The sequence below is a fragment of the Ursus americanus genome, chromosome 25 (assembly GCF_024610735.1).
Source record: "Ursus americanus isolate L20-20 chromosome 25, mUrsAme1.1.p, whole genome shotgun sequence".
Lineage (NCBI taxonomy): Eukaryota > Metazoa > Chordata > Mammalia > Carnivora > Ursidae > Ursus > Ursus americanus.
Window position 1 is genome coordinate 6,628,982 of NC_142151.1, and position 25,771 is coordinate 6,654,752.

At 37.4% G+C, this 25,771-nt stretch overlaps 1 protein-coding gene across 4 annotated transcripts in view; it reads right to left on the reverse strand.

Moving 5' to 3' along the window:
- The window catches only part of FERRY3 (FERRY endosomal RAB5 effector complex subunit 3), a 52,899-nt gene that overhangs the window by 2,318 nt on the left and 24,810 nt on the right, over positions 1-25,771 (reverse strand). For all 4 annotated transcript variants that reach the window (XM_045781174.2, XM_045781175.2, XM_045781176.2 and 1 more), the window contains 4 exons: positions 25,214-25,411; positions 24,249-24,377; positions 19,893-19,967; positions 15,281-15,483 (listed from right to left, as the gene is read on the reverse strand). In XM_045781174.2, the coding sequence (XP_045637130.1) occupies positions 15,281-15,483; positions 19,893-19,967; positions 24,249-24,377; positions 25,214-25,411 (605 nt within the window). The remainder of the gene's footprint in view (positions 1-15,280; positions 15,484-19,892; positions 19,968-24,248; positions 24,378-25,213; positions 25,412-25,771) is intronic.

Below are 25,771 nucleotides of genomic sequence, written 5' to 3' on the forward strand. Positions count from 1 at the left end.
TTTCTATACTCCTTTCTAATCTCAGATCAAATGCACACATGAGTGCTATTGCCAGACTATAACTGATTAATTTATAATTTTCTATAGTTGCGATCAGTGATTATACCATTTCAAATTCTACTTTTCATTATCACCAGAATTACTTTCCCATTTGCAAGTCTTCATAATCATAACATAATATACATGTATTATTTCATTAGAGTGATTCTCAATCTTTTTGGGTCTTGGGATCTTTTACACTCTTTTTTAAAAAGATTTTTATTTATTTGACAGAGAGAAAGAGAGAGAGCACAAGTAGGGGGAGGGGTAGACTCCCCGAGGAGCAGGGAGCCCAATATGTGGGACTCAATCCCAGGACCCTGGGATCATGACCTGAGCAGAAGGCAGATGCTTAACCAACTGAGCCACCCAGGAGTGCCGATATTTTACACTCTTAAAAATCAATGAGGACACCAATGAGCTTTTGTTTATGTGGATTTTATCTCTTGATAGTTATTACATTAGAAATTAAAACAGAAAAATGTAAAAAATACTAATAATGAAGCAGCAGAAAGAGAAATTAAAGAATCAATCCCATCTACAATTGCACCAAAAAACCATAAGATATGTATGAATAAACCTAACCAGAGAGGTGAAAGACCTGTACTCTGAAAACTATAAAACATTCCATGCTCATGGATTGGAAGAACAAATGTTGTTAAAATGTCTATAGTATCCAAAGCAATCTACAGATTGCTATCAATACAATCCCTATCAAACCACCAAGAGCATTTTTCACAGAGCTAGAACAAACAATCCTAAAATTTGTACGGAACCACACAAGACCCTAAATAGCCTAAGCAACCTTGGAAAAGAAAAGCTGGAGGCATCACAATTCCAGACTTCAAGTTATATTACAAAGCTGTGTGATTCAAGACAGTATGGTGCTTGCACAAAAACAGACACATAGATCAATGGAACAGAATAGAAAATCCAGAAATAAACTCACAACTATATGGTCAATTAATCTTCAACAAAGGAGGCAAGAATATGCAATGGGAAAAACACAATCACTTCAACAAATGGTGTTGGGAAAACTAGACAGCAACAAGCAAAAGAATCAATTTCACTTAAAAATGACAATGAGAAACCTATTGCATGTTAACATATTTTTAAAAAAGATTACTTATTTTAGAAAGAGAGAGAAAGCGCATTGTGTGTGGACAAGCAGGGGGCGGGGAGAGGGTGAGGGACAGGAGACTCCCCTGAGTGCAGAGCCCAATGTGGGGATCAATCTCACCACCCTGAGATCATGACCTAAGCTGAAATCAAGAGTCCAACGCCACCTGGGCGCGCCTAACTTTTTTTTTTTTCCCCAGTAGAAAGTAACTATTTCCTGAAACAAAAAAAATTTAAGTGAGAAGAGTGGCAATGGTTTACATATTTTCAAATCTCATTAAAGCCTGGTTTAATAAAAGACATTTGGATTCTCCTATCTGCTCTGCATTTAATCTGTTGTGTAGAGTCTCTGGAAAAACTCACAGATGCTCCTGAAAGAATGAGAATGGAAAAGATAAATAATGCCTTAGTAGTATTATGAAAATATTTTAAATCTGGCTGAGCCGCAGAAAGGGGCTAAGATCCTAGGAGGATCTTCAGAACACAAATTTAAAAACTGCTGTTTTAAGCATTGTCCACAATAGCTAAATCGTGGACGGAGCTGAGATGCCCTTCAACAGATGACTGGATTAAGAAGATGTGGTCCATATATACAATGGAATATTACTCAGCCATCAGAAAGAACGATTTCTCAACATTTGCTGCAACATGGACAGCACTGGAGGAGATAATGCTGAGCGAAATAAGTTAAGCAGAGAAAGACAATTATCATATGGTTTCACTCATTTATGGAACATAAGAAGTAGGAAGATCGGTAGGAGAAGAAAGGGATGAAGAAAAGGTATCTCAATGTGGTTTTGATTTGAATTTTCCTGATGGTTAATGATTTTGAACATTTTTTCATGTGTCTGTTAGCCATTTGTATGTCTTCATTAGAAAAGTGTCTGTTCATATCTTCTGCCTTTTTTTTTTAATGATTTTTTATTATATTATGTTAGTCACCATACAGTACATCCCCGGTTTCTGATGTAAAGTTCGATGATTCATTAGTTGCGTATAACACCCAGTGCACCATGCAATACGTGCCCTCCTTACTACCCATCACCGGTCTATCCCATTCCCCCACCCCCTCCCCTCTGAGGCCCTCAGTTTCTTTCTCATAGTCCATAGTCTCTCATGTTTCATTCCCCCCTCTGATTACCCCCCCCTTTATCCCTTTCTTCCCCTACCGATCATCCTAGTTCTTATATTCCACAGATGAGAGAAATCATATGATAATTGTCTTTCTCTGCTTGACTTATTTCACTTAGCATTATCTCCTCCAGTGCCGTCCATGTTGCAGCAAATGTTGAGAATTCGTTTTTTCTGATAGCTGAGTAATATTCCATTGTATATATGGACCACATCTTCTTAATCCAGTCATCTGTTGAAGGGCATCTCGGCTCCTTCCACGATTTAGCTATTGTGGACAATGCTGCTATGAACACTGGGGTGCATATGGCCCTTCTCTTCACTACGTCTGTATCTTTGGGGTAAACACCCAGTAGTGCAATGGCTGGGTCATAGGGTAGCTCAATTTTTAACTTTTTAAGGGACCTCCACACTGTTTTCCAGAGTGGCTGTACCAACTTGCATTCCCACCAACAATGTAGGAGGGATCCCCTTTCTCCACATCTTCTCCAACAATTGTTGTTTCTTGCCTTGTCTATTTTTGCCATTCTAACTGGTGTAAGGTGGTATCTCAGTGTGGTTTTGATTTGAATTTCCCTGATGTTCTGCCCATTTTTTGATTTGATTATTTGTTTCTCATATATTGAGTTTGAGAAGTTCTTTGTAGATCTTGGATACTAATCTTTTATCTGTAGTGTCATTTGCAAATATATTCTCCCATTCCGTGGGCTGCCTCTTAGTTTTTTTGACTGTTTACTTGGCTGTGCAGAAGCTTTTTATCTTGATGAAGTTCCACAAGTTCATTTTATCTTTTGTTTCTCTTGCCTTTGGAGATGTGTCATGAAAAAAGTTGCTGTGGCCGATGTCAAAGAGGTTGCAGCCTATGTTCTCCTCTAGGATTTTGATGGATTCCTGTCTCACATTGAGGTCTTTCATCCACGTCTTCTGTTCCAGGAGCACACCCAGTGTACTACACTATATTGAATTATTATGACACCTCAGGCCTGTGAGTTTCTCAGACTTTCTTTGTTTTTGATGACCTTACAGTTTTGAGGAGTCCTGGTCAGGTAATCTGTAGAATGCTTTCTATTGGAATTTGTCTGATGTTTTTCTCATGGTCAGACTGGCGCAATGGATTTTGGTGGGAAGACTACAGAGGTAAGAAGCCATTTTCATAGTATCATATCAAGAATTCAAATTAGCAACATGATTTATGACTGTTGATATTGATCGGAATCACCTGCCTGAGGTAGTGATTCTCAGATTTCTCCACCGTAAAGTTATTCCCCTCTCCCATTCCCCAACCTTTCCATAACACACTTTTTGGAAAGAAGTCACTCACTGTGAGCAGCACACATGTAAAAGGTGATTTTTGCTTCCCTCCTTGAAGAATGAGTATCTACATAAATTATTTGGAATTCCTCTGCACTGTTTCTTCTCCCCTATTTATTTATTCAGTCATCTGTTTATAACAGTATAGACTCATGGGTATTTACTTTATACAATGGGTTATAATTCAATGATTATTAATTACCAAATGTTTCCCAGTTTTATATTCTAATTGACCTTACTGGCAATAATTCACATTAGTGACCACTGCCTTCTTTCATAAAATTTGCTTGCCCCCCAAAACTGAGAGCTTTTACCCTAAGGTCAGGAACAAGACATGTTCATGTCAGCAACAAGGATGTTCACTCTCATGACTTTTATTCAACATAGTACTAGAGGTGTAGCCACAGCAATCAGACAACAGAAAGGAGTAAAGGCATCCAAAATGGTAAGAAAGAAGTAAAATTTTCACTATTTGCAGATGACATGATATAGAAAACCCAAAAGACTCCACCAAAAAAAACCACTAAAACTGATAAATGAATTCAGGAATACTGAAGGATACAAAATCAATGTACAGAAATCCACTGCATTTCCATACACTAATAATGAAGCAGTTAAAAAACAGAGTAAGAAAATGTTCCCATTTATAACTATACCAAAAACTGTAAGATACCTAGGAATAAACCTAAACAGACAGGAAAGACTTGTACTCCAAAAACTATAAAACAGTGATAAAAGAAATTGAAGATGACACAAAGAAATGTAAAGACATTCCAATTCCAACCTCATGGATCAGAAGAACAAATATGGTTAAAATGTCTATATTACTCAAAACAATATAAACATTTAATGCAATCCCTATCAAAATACCAATGGCATTTTTCACAGAGCTAGAACAAACAATCCTAAAATTTGTATGGAACCACATAAGGCCCTGAATAGCCACAGCAATCTTGAAAAAGCAAAGCTGGAGGCATCACAATTCCAGACTTCAAGTTATATTACAAAGCTGTAGTGATTCAAGACAGCATGTTGCTGGCACAAAAACAGACACATAGATCAATGGGACAGCATAGAAAATCCAGAAATAAACCCACAACGATATGGTCTTCAACATTAATCTTCAACAAAGGAGGCAAGAATATGCAATGGGAAAAAGTCTCTTCTACAAACGGTTTTGGGAAAATTGGACAGCAACATGCAAAAGAATGAAACTGGACCACTTGCTTATACCATATACAAAACTAAGCTCAAAATGGATTAAGGATCTAAAATGTGAGATCTGAAAACAAAAAAATCCTAGAAGAGAGCACAGGCAGTAATTTCTCTGATATCAGCTTTAGCAATCTCTTTCCAGATATGTCTCCTGAGGCAAGGAAAATAAAAGCAAAAATAAACTATTGGGAACACATCGGAAAAAAAAAAAAGCTTCTGCACAGCAAAGGAAGTAACTAAGAGAACTAAAAGACAACCAACGGGAGAAGATATCTGCAAATGACATATCCAATAAAGGGTTAGTATCCAAAATATATAAAGAATGACAGAACCCAACACACAAAAAACAAATAATCCAATTAAAAAATGGGCACAAGACATGAACACAAATTTCTCCAAAGAAGACATCCATAAAGCCAAAAGACACATGAAAAGATGCTCAACATCACTCATCATCAGGGAAATGCAAATCAAAACTACTATGAGATATCACCTCACACCTGTCAGAATGGCTAAAATCAAAAGCTCAAGAAACAAGTGTTGGTGGAGAAACAGGAACCCTTCTGTGCTGTTGGTGGGAGTGCAAATGGTGCAGCCACTGTGGAAGACAGTATGGAGGTTCCTCAAAAAATTAAAAAATAGAACTACCCTACAATCCACTAATCACACAACTGGGTATTTACCCAAAGAATACAAAAACCATGAATTCTAAGGATATATACACTCCTATGTTTACTGCAACGTTATTTACAATAGCCAAGCTATGGAAGCAGCCAAAGTGTCTATCAATAAGATGAATGGATGAAGAAGATGCGGTATAGATCAAGTTAAGATGGCGGAGAATGTTTTCATTTTTTTCAGCTGGTCCCCTGAGTCGAGTTGGATAGATACCAGACCATCCTGAACATCCACAGATTCAGCCTGAGACGCAGGAAGATACATCTGGATCTGTACAAATGAACATCTCCAGCGATGAGTATTGAGGTACAAAGCGGGAAACTGTGAAACCTCGCACAGATATGGGAAGATAAACAGAAGGGGGAGGGAGCCGCCGCGTTCGGGCGCCGGGAAGCTGTAGCCACCTGCACGGAGGAGTGGGCGGACTTGTGGACCGGACCCGCGAGAGAGCGGACTGAGACCGTGAGCCGCGGACGTGTGCCACCAGACTGAAACGGAGCTCTGGTGCGCTCACTGGAACCAGACTGAGACCGGGAGTTCCGGGAGTGTGGGGACGGCTGGCGGTGTTAGAAACACAAAGGACAGAGACGCGCTGGCCCTGGAAGTGAGGGCTGGGACGCCGGGTGTGGGGCGCACATCCCGGGACGCTGCAGGGTTGAGCAGCACCAACAGAAACAGAATTAAAGTGGCCAGAACATCAGTGGAGAACGGTCCGCAATCCCTCTGTTCTGAGACAGAGGCTGAGATTCGGCCGCTGCTGCTCTGACTCTCAGAAGAGGCACAGCAGACCGCCAGGGAAAGCCGCCAGAGAAAACCTGGAAAGACCAGCTCACAGTGTGCGCATCCCCATCCTCCCTCCCAGGAGACACGGAGACAGGGTTGCCTGAGTATCGACGTGACAGGCCCCTCCCCCAGAAGGCAGGCTGAAAAACCAAGAAGCCCACATCCCTAAGATCCCTATAAAACAAGTGTGCACTACCTGGGTCCCGGTCAATAATCTGGGCTCTGGACAACCCCGCAACCTCTCCTCATCAGAATGATGAGAAGGAGAAATCCCCCCCAGCAAAGAAAAGACAACGAGTCTGTGGCCTCTACCACAGAACTAATGGATATGGATATAACCAAATTATCAGAAATGGAATTCAGAGTAACAATGGTCAAGATGATGTCTAGACTTGAAAAAAGTATTAACGAAAATGTTAATGAGAATATAGAATCTCTAAGGGCGGAAATGAGAGCGAATCTGGCAGAAATTAAAAATTCTATGAGCCAAATGCAGTCAAAACTAGAGGCTCTGATGGCCAGGGTGAATGAGGCAGAAGAACGTATCAGCGAATTGGAGGATGGGTTAGTAGAAGAAAAAGCTAAAATAGAATCTGGACTCAAAAAAATCCATTCTCAGGAATGTAGGTTATGGGAGATTACTGACTCAATGAAACGCTCCAATGTCAGAATCATCCGCATCCCCGAGGGGGTGGAGAATAACAGAGGTCTAGAAGACATATTTGAACAAATTGTAGCTGAAAACTTCCCTAATCTAGCAAAGGAAACAAGCATTCGTGTCCAAGAGGCAGAGAGGACCCCTCCCAAGCTCAACCACGACAAACCTACGCCACGCCACATCATGGTGCAATTCGCATATATTAGATCCAAGGACACAGTATTGAAAGCGGCCAGGGCAAAGAAATTTCTCACATACCAAGGCAAAGGTATCAGAATTACGTCAGACCTGTCTACACAGACCTGGAATGAGAGAAAGGGTTGGGGGGGGGGCATTTTTAAAGCTCTTTCAGAGAAAAACATGCAGCCAAGGATCCTTTATCCAGCAAGACTGTCATTCAGAATGGATGGAGAAATAAAGACCTTCCAGAATCGCCAGTCATTGACCAATTTCGTAACCACGAAACCAGCCCTACAGGAGATATTAAGGGGGGGTTCTATAAAAGTAAAAAGGCCCCAAGAGTGATACAGAACAGAAAGTCACAGTCTATAGAAACAAAGACTTTACTGGCAACATGGCATCATTAAAATCATATCTCTCAATAATCAGTCTCAACGTAAATGGCCTAAATGCTCCCATAAAATGCCACAGGGTTGCAGATTGGATAAAAAGACATGACCCATCCATTTGCTGTCTACAAGAGACTCATTTTGAACCTAAAGATACAACCAGACTGAAAGTAAAGGGATGGAATACCATCTTACACGCCAATGGACCTCAAAAGAAAGCTGGGGTAGTAATTCTCCTATCAGACAGATTGGATTTTAAACTAAAGACTATAGTTAGAGACACAGAAGGGCACTATATTATTCTTAAAGGATGTATCCAACAAGTGGATATGACAATTATAAATATATATGCCCCCAACAGGGGAGCAGCAAGATACACAAGCCAACTCTTAACCACAATAAAGAGACATATAGATAAAAATACGTTAATAGTAAGGGACCTCAACACTCCACTATCAGCAATAGACAGAGCACCGGAGCAGAAAACCAACATAGAAACAAGAGCTTTGAATGCCATACTCGACGAGTTGGACCTCATAGATATATATAGAACACTACACCCCAGAACCAAAGAATACTCATTCTATTCTAATGCCCATGGAACATTCTCAAGAATAGATCATGTTCTGGGTCACAAAACAGGTCTCAACTGATACCAAAAAACTGAAATTATTCCCTGCATATTCTCACACCACAACACTCTGAAATTGGAACTCAACCACAAGGAAAAATTTGGAAGAAACTCAAACACTTGGAGACTAAGAACCATCCTGCTGATAGGGGCGCCTGGGTGGTGCAGTCGTTAAGCGTCTGCCTTCAGCTCAGGGCGTGATCCTGGTGTTCTGGGATCAAGTCCCACATCAGGCTCCTCTGCTGGGAGCCTGCTTCTTCCTCTCCCACTCTCCCTGCTTGTGTTCCCTCTCTTGCTGGCTGTCTCTCTCTGTTAATAAATAAATAAATAAATAAATAAATAAATAAATAAATAAAATCTTAAAAAAAAAAAGAATGATTCGATAAACCAGGAAATCAAAAATCATTTTAAACAATTTATGGAGACCAACGAGAATGAAAACACAACAGTCCAAAACCTATGGGATACTGCAAAGGCAGTCCTAAGGGGAAAATACATAGCCATCCAAGCCTCACTCAAAAGAACAGAAAAATCTAAAATGTAGTTTTTATATTCTCACCTCAAGAAGCTGGAACAGCAACAGAGGGACAGGCCTAATCCACGCACGAGAAAGCAGTTGACCAAGATTACAGCAGAAATCAATGAATTAGAAACCAGGAGTACAGTAGAGCAGATCAACAGAACTAGAAGCTGGTTCGCTGAAAGAATTAATAAAATTGACAGACTACTGGCAAGACTTATCCAAAAGAGTAAAGACCCAAATTAATAAAATTATGAATGAAAAGGGAGAGGTCACAACCAATGCCAATGAAATTGGAAGGATTATTAGAAACTTTTATCAACAGCTTTTATGCCAATAAATTAAGCAATCTGGAAAAGATGGAGGACTTTCTGGAAACATATAAACTACCAAGACTGAAACAGGAAGAAACTGAATTTTTAAACAGGCCAATTAATTATGAAGAGATTGAAACAGTGATTAAAAACCTTCCAGAAAACAAAACTCCAGGACCGGACGGTTTTCCTGGGGAATTCTACCAAACATTCAAAGAAGAAATAATACCTATTCTCCTAAAGCTATTTCAAAACATAGAAACAGAAGGAAAGCTACCAAACTCATTCTATGAGGCCAATATTACCTTGATCCCCAAACCAGGCAAAGACCCCATCAAAAAGGAGAATTACAGACCGATTTCCCTAATGAATATGGACGCCAAAATTCTCAACAAGATCCTGGCTAATAGAATCCAACAGTACATTAAAAGGATTATCCATCATGACCAAGTGGCATTCATCCCTGGGATACAAGGGTAGTTCAACATTTGCAAATCGATCGGGGTCTTAGATTTTATCCAGAAAGAAAAATTCAGAAATCATATGATTCTCTCAATAGATGCAGAAAAAGCATTTGACAAAATACAACATCCTTTCCTGATTAAAACCCTTCAGAGTGTAGGGATAGAGGGTATATTCCTCAATCTAATAAAAACCATCTATGAAAAGCCTACAGCAAATATCATTCTCGATGGGGAAAAGCTGGAAGCCTTTCCCTTAAGATCAGGAACACGACAAGGATGCCCACTCTCGCCACTATTATTCAACATAGTACTAGAAGTCCTTGCAACAGCAATCAGACAACAAAAAGGGATAAAAGGTATCCAAATCGGCAAAGAAGAAGTCAAACTGTCTCTCTTCGCAGATGACATGATATTCTATATGGAAAACCCAAAAGAATCCACTCCCAAACTATTAGAAGTTATAGAGCAATTCAGTAATGTGGCGGGATACAAAAATCAATGCTCAGAAATCAGTTGCATTTCTATACACAAATAATGAGACTGAAGAAAGAGAAATTAGGGAATCCATCCCATTTACAATAGCACCAAAAACCATACGTTACCTTGGAATGAACTTAACCAGAGACGTAAAGGACCTATATTCTAGAAACTATAAATCACTCTTGAAAGACATTGAGGAAGACATAAAAAGATGGAAAAATATTCCATGCTCGTGGATCGGAAGAATTAACATAGTTAAAATGTCCATGCTACCCAGAGCAATCTACACTTTCAATGCTATCCCGATCAAAATACCGAGGACATTTTTTAAAGAACTGGAACAAATAGTCCTTAAATTTGTATGGAAACAGAAAAGGCCCCGAATCTCCAAGAAACTGTTGAAAAGGAAAAACAAAGCTGGGGGCATCACAATGCCGGATTTCGAGCTGTACTACAAAGCTGTGATCACAAAGACAGCATGGTACTGGCACAAAAACAGACACATAGACCAATGGAACAGAATAGAGAACCCAGAAATGGACCCTCGGCTCTTTGGGCAACTAATCTTTGATAAAGCAGGGAAAAACATCCGGTGGAAAAAAGACAGTCTCTTCAATAAATGGTGCTGGGAAAATTGGACAGCTACATGCAAAAGAATGAAACTTGACCACTCTCTCACACCATACACAAAGATAAACTCCAAATGGATGAAAGACCTCGATGTGAGACAGGAATCCATCAAAATCCTAGAGGAGAACATAGGGTGCAACCTCTATGACATCGGCCAAAGCAACCTTTTTCATGACACATCTCCAAAGGCAAGAGAAACAAAAGATAAAATGAACTTGTGGGACTTCATCAAGATCAAAAGCTTCTGCACAGCCAAGGAAACAGTCAAAAAAACGAAGAGGCAGCCCACGGAATGGGAGAAGATATTTGCAAATGACACTACAGATAAAAGACTGGTATCCAAGATCTACAAAGAACTTCTCAAACTCAATACGTGAGAAACAAATAAACAAATCATAAAATGGGCAGAAGATATGAACAGACATTTTTCCAGTGATGACATACAAATGGCTAACAGACACATGAAAAAATGTTCAAAATCATTAGCCATCAGGGAAATTCAAATCAAAACCACACTAAGATACCACCTTACAGCAGGAAGAATGGCAAAAATTGACAAGGCAAGAAACAACAATTGCTGGAGAGGATGTGGAGAAAGGGGATCCCTCCTACATTGTTGGTGGGAATGCAAGTTGGTACAGCCACTCTGGAGAAGTGTGGAGGTCCCTTAAAAAGTTAAAAATTGAGCTACCGTATGACCCAGCTATTGCACTACTGGGTATTTACCCCAAAGATACAGACGTAGTGAATAGAAGGGCCATATGCACCCCAATGTTCATAGCAGCAATGTCCACAATAGCTAAATCGTGGAAGGAGCTGAGATGCCCTTCAACAGATGACTGGATTAAGAAGATGTGGTCCATATATACAATGGAATATTACTCAGCTATCAGGAAGAACGATAACACAACATTTGCAGCAACATGGACGGCACTGGAGGAGATAATGCTAAGTGAAATAAGTCAAGCAGAGAAAGACAATTATCATATGGTTTCTCTCGTCTATGGAACATAAGAACTAGGAAGATCGGTAGGAGAAGAAAGGGATAACGAAAGGGGGGGTAATCAGAAGGGGGAATGAAGCATGAAAGACTATGGACTCTGAGAAACAAACTTAGGGCTTCAGAGGGGAGGGGGGTGGGGGAATGGGACAGGCTGGTGATGGGTAGTAAGGAGGGCACGTATTGCATGGCGCACTGGGTGTTACACGCAAGTAATGAATCATCGATCTTCACATCAAAAACCAGGGATGTACTGTATGGTCACTAACATTATATAATAAAAAAACATTAAAAAAAAGATGCGGTATATATATGCAACAGAATAGTATTCAGCCATAAAGAGACTGAAATCTTGCCATTTGCAACAACATAGATGGATCTAAGGAGTATAATGCTAAGCAAAATAAGCCAGCCAGAGAAAGACAAATACCATATGATTTCATTCATATGTGGGAATTTAAGAAACAAATGAGCAAAGGAAAAAAAAGAGACAAACCAAGAAACAGACTCTTAACTAGAGAACACACTGATGGAGGTCAGTGGGGGGATGGGTGAACAAGGTGAAGGGGGTTAAGAATACACTTATCTTGATGAGCACTGGGAGCTGTATGGGAGTGTTGAATCACTATATTGTACACCTGAAACTAAAATAACACTATATGTTAACTACAGTGTAATTAAAATTTTTTAAATGTCAATTGTGATTATAATTGCAGACAATATCTTCTGAAAAGTAAATGGCCATACTTTGACTACTCAACTTGAATCTTCTGGTAGGGGCAAAGTTGAACGGCAGAGGTGATCAAGACTCAGTTGGTATATGTCTTAAACGTTAGGTATCAGAATTATTTTCTGAGTTCAAATACCCATGGGAGAAACTGAAAGACTATTCTTTACTCTCAAGTATATGCCTCTGAGGTACCTGAAATACTCCCATTAATCAGTTTCTCAGTCATTATCTAAAGTTGAGGAACGGTCTGGCTTTCTTATTTTTCGCATTCAAAAATAATGGGTTAGGTACAACCACTTTGGGAAACTATTTGGTTGTAAATACCAAAGCTAAACATACACATACCACGACACCTAACAATTCCATCCCTAAGTATATACCTAACAGAAATGCCAAAATCTGTGTACTAAAATATTCATAGCAACATAAGTCATAATAATCAAAACCTAGAAACTACTCAAATGTCCATAAATAGTAGAATGCATTGCTAAATAATTGTGGTCTAGTCACACAGTGGAGTAATATATAACAATATGAATGAACAATCTACAACCACAGACAATAATATGGGTAAATTTTATAAACAGAATTATTGAGTGAAAGAAGCCAGATACAGGAGTATGTAGTATATAATTCTACTTATATAAACTACAAAAACAAGCCTACGTAATCTATGCTTTTCAAAATGAAAAAAAAAAAATGGTTACCCTCATGGAGACAGTGTGGTTTACATGACTGGAAGGGAACATGAGGGTGGCTTCCAGGGTGGTAATATTCTGTTTTATGTTCTGGGTATTGGTTACAAGGGTGTTAAGTTTGTGAAAATTTGAGCTAATATGCTTATGTATGCTTTTCTATATGAGTATTCTACTCTAAACAGAAAAACAACATTTTCATCAACCACAATTATAGTAACTAAATCCTCAAAGTTCCAAATTATTCAAGAAGTTAACAAAAAATAAAAGGAAATCAGGAACTTGGTATTCTCGGCTTGCAGGTTCATTCCACACCTATCAGGTTAGATTGGCTCCAGTATGACGGTATCTTAGACTACAAATATCTACAGAGATAAACTGGTGATTATCAGGATGTCTTTCTTCTTGGTGATAGATTATTTTTTCCTTTCCTTCTTTAAAAAAAAAAAAACAAACAACTGCAATTAATTTCTACCACAGAACATGGGCTGTTTCAGACATTATCGTCATTACTGTGCACACACTAAAATGTGGTAACCGAGTGTCTAGAAATTCTGTTCATTAGAGGAAGTAAACAACACCTGAAAGTGCTTTGGGACCCTCGCATGAAAGCTAAAACAAAGATTAACTCTATATCCTGTGCAGTGTTGTCTGAGTTTGTAGAATAAACTTCTTGACCCGAATGGATGTTTAAATACAACAAATGGGAGGATCATGGCTCAATATACTTTTGTGAATTAAAATGGACACTTTGGAAACAAACTTAATGTCCTGCAGCTGGCTGTCCCAATTTAAAACATGTAACTTTTGTAACATTGTGGGAGAGGGAATGCTAGTAGTATCAGATGTCTGGAAGTAAATCCAAACTTAGTGACTTTTGGAAATACTGTTTTTGAGGTTGTTTCCCACCTACATATAACCATTTTTATAAACTGGTTAACCAGGAGTCCAGCTGCAGGAATGTTTGGATGTTTCCTTGCGGCTGGAATTCATCACAAACTTTCTTTGTTATTCTACAAAGACTTTTATAGATGGACTAGTTAGTGATGATATCTTAACAATGGCTAAAAATTCCTGATGGAACTAAAACTTTATAAAACTACAGTTGAAAGAATCCCAAACAAACCATGTGTGTTAAATTCTCCTGATTCCATATTAGGTATGACTTAGGCTACATAAGTGAATGGAATGACAAATTAGGAGGTCTGATGCAGCTTTCATAGGATGAAGCCACAATTCTCTTAATTGAAACAATGTGTCTGATGAAAATACAAATGGGATGTAAGTGGTAAATCATTTAAAATCCCTCATCTTACCTGGAATTGATTTTGTGTGTGTGTTTACATAGGGTATCGCATTTAAAATGAACGAATCAAAGTGTTTTGCTTTAAAAAGTAGCATCTATACATATCTTTTATTTCGGGAAATAACTTTTAATAACCAATGGTCAAACTTCCTTCCTGACATTCATAATTTGCATTAAGCCATTTCGTTTAAAAAAAAAAAAGCCACCTCCAAACCAGCAGGCCCCAAGTTGTTGATATGGGTCCTTCATCACCAGGCTGACCGCTAGCTCTCCCAGAAGCACTTTTCTGCACCCATTGTTTTGAGGCTACTTTGTTTCTCCAGACTATTTGAAGTTGAGTTTTTGGTCTTTGCATTATTTCTTCAGCTTATCCCCTCTAACCAGTTTTTATGTGGATGAGAAGGAAAACAGGAGAGAAACCAGTCATGGGAAGATTTTTTTCCAAAATATAAAACAAAGCACAGTACATAATAAAATGAATGGATGATTATGCCATATTTTAACTGTAGAAACCAATACTTGTATTATCCGAAAAGCATCCTTAAGCATCCTTGAGAGAATGTTAAAATGAGGCTAGCTTCTTCCTGTTATCTAGGATCTCCTTCTGTTGCCTATTAATGCATACTCAGAGAATGCAAACTCATTTTAATGTTAGTGTAGGCCAAATATAAATGTGGAGGTAAACCTAATGCTACTCAAGACAAAAATGAAGGAAGAGGAAGGGAAGGGGGAGGAGTAGAGGCATATGTATTATCCAAAGCTAAAGCTAATTTTGATTTTCTAATTTACCTACTATAGGATAAGGCTACAATTCTCTGAACATAAATGGTTAAGGATTATTCATTCACTGTTTTGTATCATATGTCACTCAGTGCTATTAACCAGACAGGAGATACAAAGGTCCATTAGTTTTTTAGAAAGTGCTTTTAAAATGTAAAGATTATTATTATTACACAATATTGATGGTTAACATATTTATAAAATATGGTATTCTTGTATCTGCTTACCTCTGACATATCATGCACCAGCAAGAGAGGTATGCTTATTGTTGTGATGTCATGGGTACAGCAAACTTTGAGTATATTTCGGAGTCCCATAATGGCAGGATCTCGAGCAGTGATGTTTCCCGATTTCACATTGTCATCCACACAAAGGTGGAAAGCAACATGTATTTCTGAGAGATTAGAATGCCGTGTAATGTAAAATTCTCCTGTGAACACCAAATACAATCATGATTTTCAAATGAATAAATCACATTCATCAGTAGGCTTTATAAGTAACTATAATTAGGGCAGTCAATGAGCTGAACAAGGAGAGGTGTATCAGGAACCTATATTGGGCTCAGGAAGCAAATACAGCCACTGCTCCTTAATTCTTGGAAAGGTGATGAAAAAAAGAGACAATTGCCAATTTTGCATTAGGTTCAGAAATTGGTATGAAGTGACCACCAAGTAGTAAGTACATCAAATGAGTACTTATCCCTATTTTGATGTAAATGTTAAAAGTGTCCTACTTAACTCAAAGTGAGCATGTAAAAACAGGTCCCTCTCTTCCCCACACCCTAAATCAGCATTCTCCATCTCAATTAACGGATCTAATCTCCCTTCAGTTAGTTAATGGCACACAACAGAAACACAGAAGTTGCCCTTAAATACTTTATCTTAGTATCTCTTCCCTAATGCAAGACAATTCACCATCAACTACTTTCAGTAATATCTCCAACAAATATCTCAAATCTGAGATACTCCATCTTCATTGCTATTATCCAGCTCATGCTTCTTACCCTAGTTTTAGCTACCATCATCTCTCACCTAGGTTTTTGTCAAAGCCTCTTAATTAATCTCTCTGCTCCCAGTCTTGGCTACCTACAAACCATTACCACATTTGCAACCCAAACAATTTTAATATAAATCAGATTATATCACTCTGCTATTTAACATTGTCCACCAGGCTCACACTTCATTCAGAAAATAATCCAAACTCTTTACTGTGGTTCCCACGGCCTGTATGACCTGACCTGAATACTGTCTATCAGTCTGTCCTCTTGTCTCAAGCTCTCCTCTGTCCCAGCCACCCAGACTTTTGTAAAGTTCTTCAAACATGTAGAGCTTGTTTCCCAAATCAGGGCTGCCTTGTCCAAGTTTTTCCCCAAGATTCTTATATGGCTGACTTCTTTTCACCAGTGATGTCTCAGATCAAAAGTCACCTCCTCAGAGAGCTCTTCCTTGAGTATCCCATCTGATATAGGACAGCCCTCACTTATTCTTCTCCACATTGTTCTGTTTTATTTTCTTCTCAGCACTGAAATTCTTTGTTCGAGATAATTTTATTTAAAAAAATTTTTTTAATTTAAATTCAATTTAATTAATATATACTGTATTATCAGTTCCAGAGGTAGAATTCAGTGATTCATCAGATGCATACAACACCCAGTGTTCATTACTTCAAGTGCCCTCCTTCAATGCCCATCACCCAGTTACCTCAATCCCCATCCACCTCCCTTCCAGCAATCCTCAGTTTGTTCCCTACAGTTAAGACACTCTTATGGTTTGCCTCCCTGTTCTCCTCTTATCTTATTTTTCCCTCCCTTTCCCTATGTTCATCTGTTTTGTTTCTTAAATTCCACATACGAGTGAAGTCATATGGCATTTGTCTTTCTCTGACTTATTTCACTTAGCATAATACCCTCTAGTTCCATCCATGTCATTGCAAATGGCAAGATTTCATTCTTTTTGATGGCTGAGTAATATTCCATTGTGTGTGTATGTGTGTGTGTGACACCCATATCACCTCTTTTTTTATCCATTCATCTGTCAATGGACATCTGGGTTCTTTCCATAGTTTGGCTATTGTGGACATTGCTGCTATAAACATTGGGGATTTTGTCTATCTTGTTTAATATTCTATCTCCAGCACACAGATCAGTGCCTGGTACATAGAAAGTACTTAATAAATATTTGTTGAATGACTGGATGAACAAATGTTTATAGACAAGTCTTAAAATCCAGGCTTCCTAGAATCACTCCATATTCTATGTAGCCACACTAGCCATTGGCCTTTATATTCTACAATTTCTTTCAATATAAATATGTAAAATATACAAGCTTATGAAGAATATGTTTTTACAAACACACATGCCTCCCTGGAAAGGCTGATATGAAAATTCTAGGAAAGCTTTGCTCTTCTAAGAACTACACTTCCATCACTAACCCCTGCCCTCACAAATTCTGCCTCCCCTTGCTTCAAAGTCATTATCTTAGGATTTTACTTATATTGACTTATAAACACATAGTATGCTTAAAAGTACTTGATGTATATTAGCACAATGTTTACTCATTTGTAGTTACCAGTGTTTGTAAGCTGTACCCATGGATACCATTGACAGGCCCCATGCAAAGGCTTTTTTTTTTTTTTTAACTTAAGATAAAAGACTAGATAAGCAGAAAAAGAAATTATAGTTACAGAGACATCAAAATAAACTAGACAAAAACAAACAAACAAACAAAAAGGAAAATTGTCTGGTGGAAGAGTATAGTTACAATTTCCCTGGAAGGCAATAAAAGATGCAGACTGCCTATCAGAAACCTGGCAGACTGTATCAGACAATATCATTCTGGGCTCAATGAAGTGCATTACTTCCTCAACTCCAACTGATCATTTAGATGAAGGGAGTGGCAGCATTAAATATGGGCTATGGTCCAGGGGTGAGGCAGATGACTTAGTGAACGAGTCAGGTGCTCCTAATCCCCAAATTGGCACTGCTTTGTTTGACCTTACATGACTTGTCTCTTGGCCTCATTTTACCCAGTAGTGAAATGGGGGTCATAGAGCTGGCAGTGGTCATCAAAATAATATGATATAGCAGAAAAATGTCTAGATTGGGTATTGAGAAAATCTGGTCTTTAAGCACTTCTTGGCTGAGTGATCCTGGGCAAATCATTTTGATTTATAGATGCTCTGTACTTCGTGTAAGAAATGGAAAAAATAATGCCTAATTGCTTTCCTTACAAAGTTGTGAGAATTAGATGATATAAACCATAAACACTTAGATAATGATAGAGCAAACCTACTGGTAAAAAATATATAAATTGGGCGCCTGGGTGGCGCAGTCGTTAAGCGTCTGCCTTCGGCCCAGGGCGTGATCCCAGCGTTCTGGGATTGAGCCCCACGTCAGGCTCTTCCGCTGGGAGCCTGCTTCTTCCTCTCCCACTCCCCCTGCTTGTGTTCCCTCTCTCGCTGGCTGTCTCTCTCTATCAAATAAATAAAATCTTTAAAAAAAAAAAAAATATATATATATATATATATATATATATATATATATATAAATAAAACTGTTTTCTTTTGCAACTTGAAAACTTAAAAGCATTTGTGATTTGGATCTTTCTTCATCTCTGGTAAACTTTCTGGCTGTTGGCATCCTTTAACAAGTGGAAATTCAGATGCTGTCAGCGTATCTAACCCAATAGTTCGATACTCCTTTCCTGACGTAGACTATGACATATCCTCCTGATTTGTTGGTAATAATGAGATACTAACCTATAGGCTTTTCCCAAAAAGGAGCAAGGAAGGAAATAAATATAGCAAGAGAGAGGTAAGTTGAAAAAAACCCACACATCAGTACCTCCGGAATAAGTAATGAGATTGGCACATTTTAAGAAAGCCACAAAATATGGATGATTTAAATTATGGATCTGTGCAGAGAAATACAATAAATCCTGTCTCAATGAAGGTATTTTTAGATAGAGAGGAGGCCAGTTTCCTGTTCCACAAAGTGGAGGAAACAGCATGTGGTGATGCAATCCTGCCTCTAACATTACCCACGAAGGTAGGATCTCTGAAGGTGGGAGGGAGTTCGGAAGCCGATGACCACAAGCTAACTGACTGGGACCGACAAGATGAATACCAGAAAGAGATATGCTATTTGCTTACGTTAAATGGAATGTGACCTACATGTAGAAAATCTGGGGTAGAAACAGTGAGGAAACAACCTAGCTATTTAGGAAAAGGCAAACTTTATTAGTTAGCTTAAAAGAATTTATGCTTGTGTACACCTTCCTTGCTATACCGTGTCATCCGAACACTACTCAGGATCACCAGGGTGAATTCAATCTGGAAGAGGATCAAGAGCCTGAACTTCCAGTTGATAAATAATCTATCTGAAAATAACAAAGGAAATTAAAGAAATGGGAAACAGGAACATTTATGGAGAGGTGAAAATAAGAAAGACTCTAGATTATTATGACCCATATTCTTTCTACAAGTTCAACTGTTTCCATCTCTAGTACTGTTTGTATTTCAGAATAAAAAGAATTTCTTGCTTCATTTAAGAAATTAAGAAAGAATGTATAACAGAAGAAATTTAAAATTGCAAATACGATCAAATTTATGCAACTGTCTGAACAATTTTTCATGTATGGATCTAGAAAGTCAGTACTAGTATAAGAATAAAAATTTAAATTGCAGAACATCTGTGAAAGTGTATTCTGTAGATACAATGTTTCAAAGTGATATATTGACAAACTTCTTATAATGTACATCATAAGAACTTCTATTACAAATCTATGGTCACCATGGATGTGATTATAAGAAAATCGTAATTTCAAATAAAATACTACTTACCAGGTAAAATATTTAAATAGTTTCTGTCAGCGTTTTTAGCCTTATCGTCACTTCCTCCATTTCGGTTTCCAGAATCTATTCATGAGATAATACAACATGTTATGTATGTACATAACAACATATGAGAACACATTAACTCTACTGCTCCCCAAACAATCACAATAACAGCAAAAAATTTACTAAGGATGGCTAGGTACCAGGCATTCTGATACATGTTTTACATGCATAATCTCAGTTAATTCTCACAAACCCCCTAAAACACAACCTCATGAGGTAGGTACTGTTACTATCTTCATTGTATATATGAGGGAGCAGAGGGTTACGTAAGTGAAGTAACTTAACCAAGGATGCACAGTAAGTGGCTGAACCCGGTCTTGAACTCACATATCCCGATTCCAAACCCTATGGGCTTAACCACATTGGACTTGCCAGTACCCTACTTTTCATCTGGGAGGTTCAGGGCACTAAATGAACTATACATAAAACAACTTCGTTAGATAGTTGTAGTGTGGCCATCTTTATTTTTAGATTCTGAGTCACTGTTGCTGATATAACTTGCTCAGGACTACAAGCAAATGGTTAGTAGTACCAGGAATCACTTGATATTCAGCCCATTCTAAAATCTGTTGCTTCTTATCTGACACCATACACAATTTACTTCAAACAGATACGTGAAACTTTGTTTCAAATGGGTACTTTTTGTTTTAGATATTCAATAGCTGTTCTTTCTTTCTGGAAGGCATGGTATTATTTAGAAGGATAAATACTGGTAAAATAAGATTAATCACAATTGACCATACATTATTATACTTGCACACAAATTATTTTACATACATACATGTATTTTTAAGAGATTTCTAATAAGATTCAGATGTATCTTTTACCAAAACTCAAAAATGCAGAATAAATATTAGCATTCAAAGCAGCTATCTTTAAGAGGGTGTATATGTATTTGAATTAAATACAAAACTATTTGGAATGGATGTCAGCATCAGAATATCACTTGAAAACAGAACTTCAAATGAGTAAACTGAAAATATCAAGGGCAATTATGTTTTCAAAAATGTTCTGAATGAAAGTAACTTAATATTTTTACTTAGTGACTACTATGAATAATTGATTATATCATTGTACCTTGTAAATGCATATATTTTATCAATAGAGGGAGAGAGAGGTAGAGAGAGGAGGCTCTGTGTTGCCAGAATCTATATTTAATGTAATAGTCTGTCTCTCACACAGAGCCATGCGACTGATAGGCTTTGAATAAATGTCCGATCAAGGCACAGAAAACAAAAGAAATAATAAGGACTCTTTTGTTCGCATGGGGTATGAATAAACAGAATCCCTACTAAGTGAATAAGAGAGAACAGTTCATGGTCCATCCCCTCTCCATGTTTTAATGGTAATACCTTGTAATACTGAGAAAATGACTGTGGACTCTGGGAAACAAACTGAGGGCTTCAGAGGGGAGGGGGGTGGGGAATTGGGATAGGCCAGTGACGGGTATTAAGGAGGGCACATATTGCATGGTGCACTGGGTGTTACATGCAAATAATGAATCATGGAACATTGCATCAAAAACTGGGGATGTACTGTATGGTGACTAATATAACAAAATAAAAATTATATAAAAAAAGAAAATGACTATTCTCACTTTTTTTAAAAATGTATATAACATGTACACAGAAAACAAAATTGGTTTTGGCTTGTTATCGTGGACTGTAGAAATATTAAGATTCTAATATAATAAACACAGTAAGGAAAACAATGGAATGCCTTAGAATAAATAGGTACTTGAGTATCAGGATGTAAACGTGTAGAACAAACACGTGGGTGTGCACAGAAGAGGAAAAGACAGAGAAAGTATTTTCACAGAACTCTTCTATGACAACATGTGGGTTCCTTTCAGAAAGTTGTCTTTTATAGACCTGCTTGTTTCACTGACTCACTTAAACCACAAAATAGTTGCTTGAACAAGAACAAAATAATACCATGATTTACACACATTGCCTTAACCGTATGTGGTTTGAAAACTTCCTGTCATTTGCTGCACACTTTCGATCTCTCATAAATATACTTAGAATCCTCCTCCTTCTCCCACACCTGTCATGATCTCAATCTTCATGCTTTTAGTCACTACTAAGAATACTATTAAGATGTTTCTGATTACATCACTGCTAGTTTGAATGAGATGGAGGAAGAAGATGGCAGAAGAATAAGAGGACACACTGGAATTTTCTGAAAGGTCCTTTGTTAGGATATATTTCTGTATGATTTCCTAACACAGCCTGGCTCTGTCATATATGACACAGTGCCACAGCAAAGCCACAGTTCCGCAGAGTGGGAATATAAACTAGTGGTGCTGCTATGGAGAGCAACTGCTAACACTATCAAAATTACCAGTGTATGTACCCTTGAACCTAGTAATTTCTCTTTAGGTGTCTATTCTTAGAGATATGCTCACACATGCACAATGAGGTATGCATTAGGTGACTCATGCATTATTACTTATACTAGCAAAAATGTTGGGACAGATTAAATGCCTCACATGGAACTGAATAATAACAGGATGCCTTGCAACGGACTACTATGTGGCAGTGGAAAGGTAATAAAGATGCTTTTTATGCACTGATATGATATGATGGCCAAGATAAATATTCAGTAAAAAAAGCAAAGTATGGAAAAGTGTGCAGAGGAAGATGCCACTTGTGTAAAAAGGAAAAATAAATACATGCACACACACACACGCACAGATACATACATAAACTTAAGTCTGGAAGGTACAAGGCAGCCTTGGCTGCCTCTGGGGTGGGAACTGAATGGCTGGTGGACAATTAGGAAGACCTTCACTGTATGCCCTTTTGTACAGTCTGAATTGTGAATCTTGAGATTCTTTTACCTATTTAGGAAATGATTAAAAAATAAAACAAGTTTTTGAAAGTCTATTGAATAAATATGGAAACCATAGTGAATGCTAATCAAGTAAGTCTAGAGAGCTACCTTCTAGCATCAGGAGAAAGGGAGAAATTCTACAATTTATACTGGGAGAACAAAGACAGCAAGCAAAGATAAAACAATATCTCTTTGCTTACTACAAAACACAAAACATATGAACCAAAAGTACCATAATGGTTTCCTTTAAACACTGCAGTTGTAAAACAAACCAACAAAAAAGACATCCAAGTACCAGAAGCAGATTTAAAAGTTTGGCCAGACACACTTTAAAAACTTTCCATATTTTATTTCTGGGGCAAGACATCAAGTTTTTACTAAAAAAATTAAAATGCTGAGTATGCATTAAAGCCAAATAAGAACATGTACTGTTATTTTATGGCTGCGATACAATATGAAATGCCTGAAAAATAAGAAACTCACAGCTTACACATATCTTTGAATGGATATTACCCTTATATTTAGCTGTTAACTAAACAAACTTATGGTGCCATTTTAACTTATAAAGAAACTACTTTTTAAACTTATATTTTTCAATTAAAAAATAGAATTACTCTGTAATTTGGGCCAAAGTTCTTTCCTTTACCCATATCTTCCCTTAAGTCTATGAATAAATAGAAATCTTCTACAGAGAGATGCCATGAACATTTTCCACAGCTTTAAAAAGAATTTTTCAGCAAATTTCTCAATTAGTTAGAAAGGATGTTTATATTGTGGATAAATACGAAAAAAACCAGGACATAGTTCTGGACATAGTAATTTTTCAAATGAACAATCAAAAACAAGTCTTGTAATTGATTTCCTGCTACCTAAGAGGGATCAAAGACAGAACATATAAAAAGTGTATATTTTGTGCTAACATTTACTCTATCACTTCAACGCCCTTTGAGGTAGTAATTACGTTCGCTTTAGAGATATAGAACTTGGATCAAAAGACCACCAACTTTCCACTGAGTACTTCAATTTTCAACTACAGAATTTAAATTTATTTTTTTAAAAGATTTTATTTATTCATGAGAGACAGAGAGAGAGGGAGAGGCAAAGGCAGAGAGAGAAGCAGACTCCCCACTTAGCAGGGACCTCGACGTGGAACTTGATCCCAGGACCCTGGGATCATGACCTGTGCCAAAGGCAGACACCTAACCGACTGAGCCACCCAGGCACCCTACAGAATTTAAATTTAAAAACAGTTTTTGCTAAGGTTATTGAACAAAATAATGCAAAAAAGGAAATTAAGAACAGAATTCAAGCTTCTAAAGATCTTGAATTCTGTTCTTAATATCTTTCTTCCACTTTTCCACCAATACAACTTTCTGTATTTTAATAATGGTCCATATGCTATTAGAGTGCTTAGGGACAGAATACACTGAAAGTGAAATTTTGAAAAATTTGAGTTTTACTGACCATGTGATTCTTTCAACTTACTCCTTCGTTGGGTTCTAGCATAAAGTACCACCTGCTGGACAACTTCCAGCTGCTCTTCAATTCGGGGAAAATGGAAGTCAGTACATTCTTGGCAAACTGTGGCAAAATCTAAGGACCCAAAACATTTATAAACTTCTACAGGTGAACTATTAAATGTTTAGTATTTACTTATAAACAATGAGAGCTAGCAGAAATAAAATACAAAATTCACAAGTATGATCTCTTATACTTGCCCTTTCAATTAATTATTAAATGTCATAAGTTAGGGGACAGCTGATTTCATTTGAGTCAGAAGCCTAATCTCTCAATCACTCAAAAGAGTAAACAATTAATAGACAAGGAAATTTTCAGATAATTCCAAACCTTCTTTAAGTAACAGTTACTTTAATCATAATCCAGTCCCCCAAATGCTAAAAAATACAAGAAAGTTCTTATACTTATGATGGGAAATAAACTCTATTCGAGCTTCCTTAAAAAGTTATACATTTCAATATATATATTTAAATGTTTAAAAATAATCATACAAAGTGAGTTGTACAAAGGGAACATAGAATTTAACCTAGCACATTTAAGAAATATGTTATCTAAAAAACCTAGGAAGAAAGGACAAATGGATGAACTAAAATTCACTGAGCCAGGATCTGCTTTTGAATTGAATACATTTATATCTTTATTATTCTTCTTGTTATGCCTTGAAACAACAATCCTGTAAGAGCATTACTTGTGATATAATAGAATTTTAAGAAAAAGTAAATATCCTAAAGCACTTTACCCATGCTGAAATATGAAAGAAATCTAAAATAGCCATGGCTGGGTATGTGTGTTGCTTGGCTACTAGAATACTAGGGCTAACTAAGTTTTTTGTTTTCCTATAATTCCTTTCTTTGTAAGAATTGCATTAAAAGGGGAAATTTAATGAAATAAATATGGTAATGTTAACTTACCTCTTTTAATACCACTATATGAATTGATTCGATTATCTACTAGTAAAACCAGGCCACACAGAGATGTAGAATAAAGCGATAGGGCAGTCTGGAGTCGATGGAGTTTCACGCCACTTCGATGATTTCTTTTGTGCTTACAGAAGTCCAGCATATCTGCTCTCAGCAATCTCAAATTATGCATGGTCTTCAACTGGGCTCCTGGGGGGTGGGCAACAGTCCCAGAAAGAAACTCAGACAGCTGCAAAAATCCAGTATAACAGGATGCAAATCTCTATGGCAATAATTCAGATAAATCTGAGCTACAAATAATTAGAAGTAGGCCTTGCAGTTTCCCATCCTAATAACTTCAGATTTAACCTTTTTATTTTTAAAAAATAATATATTAGCTAAAACAGAAAATGTGTAGCCAACAAACTACAGAAGCAGGACATAATTTTTTTTAATTTAAATTTTAGTTAGTTTACATACGATGCAATATTGGTTTCTGGGGTAGAATTCAGTGACATACAATTCAGTGTAGAATTCACTTACATACAACACCCAGGGCTCATCACAACA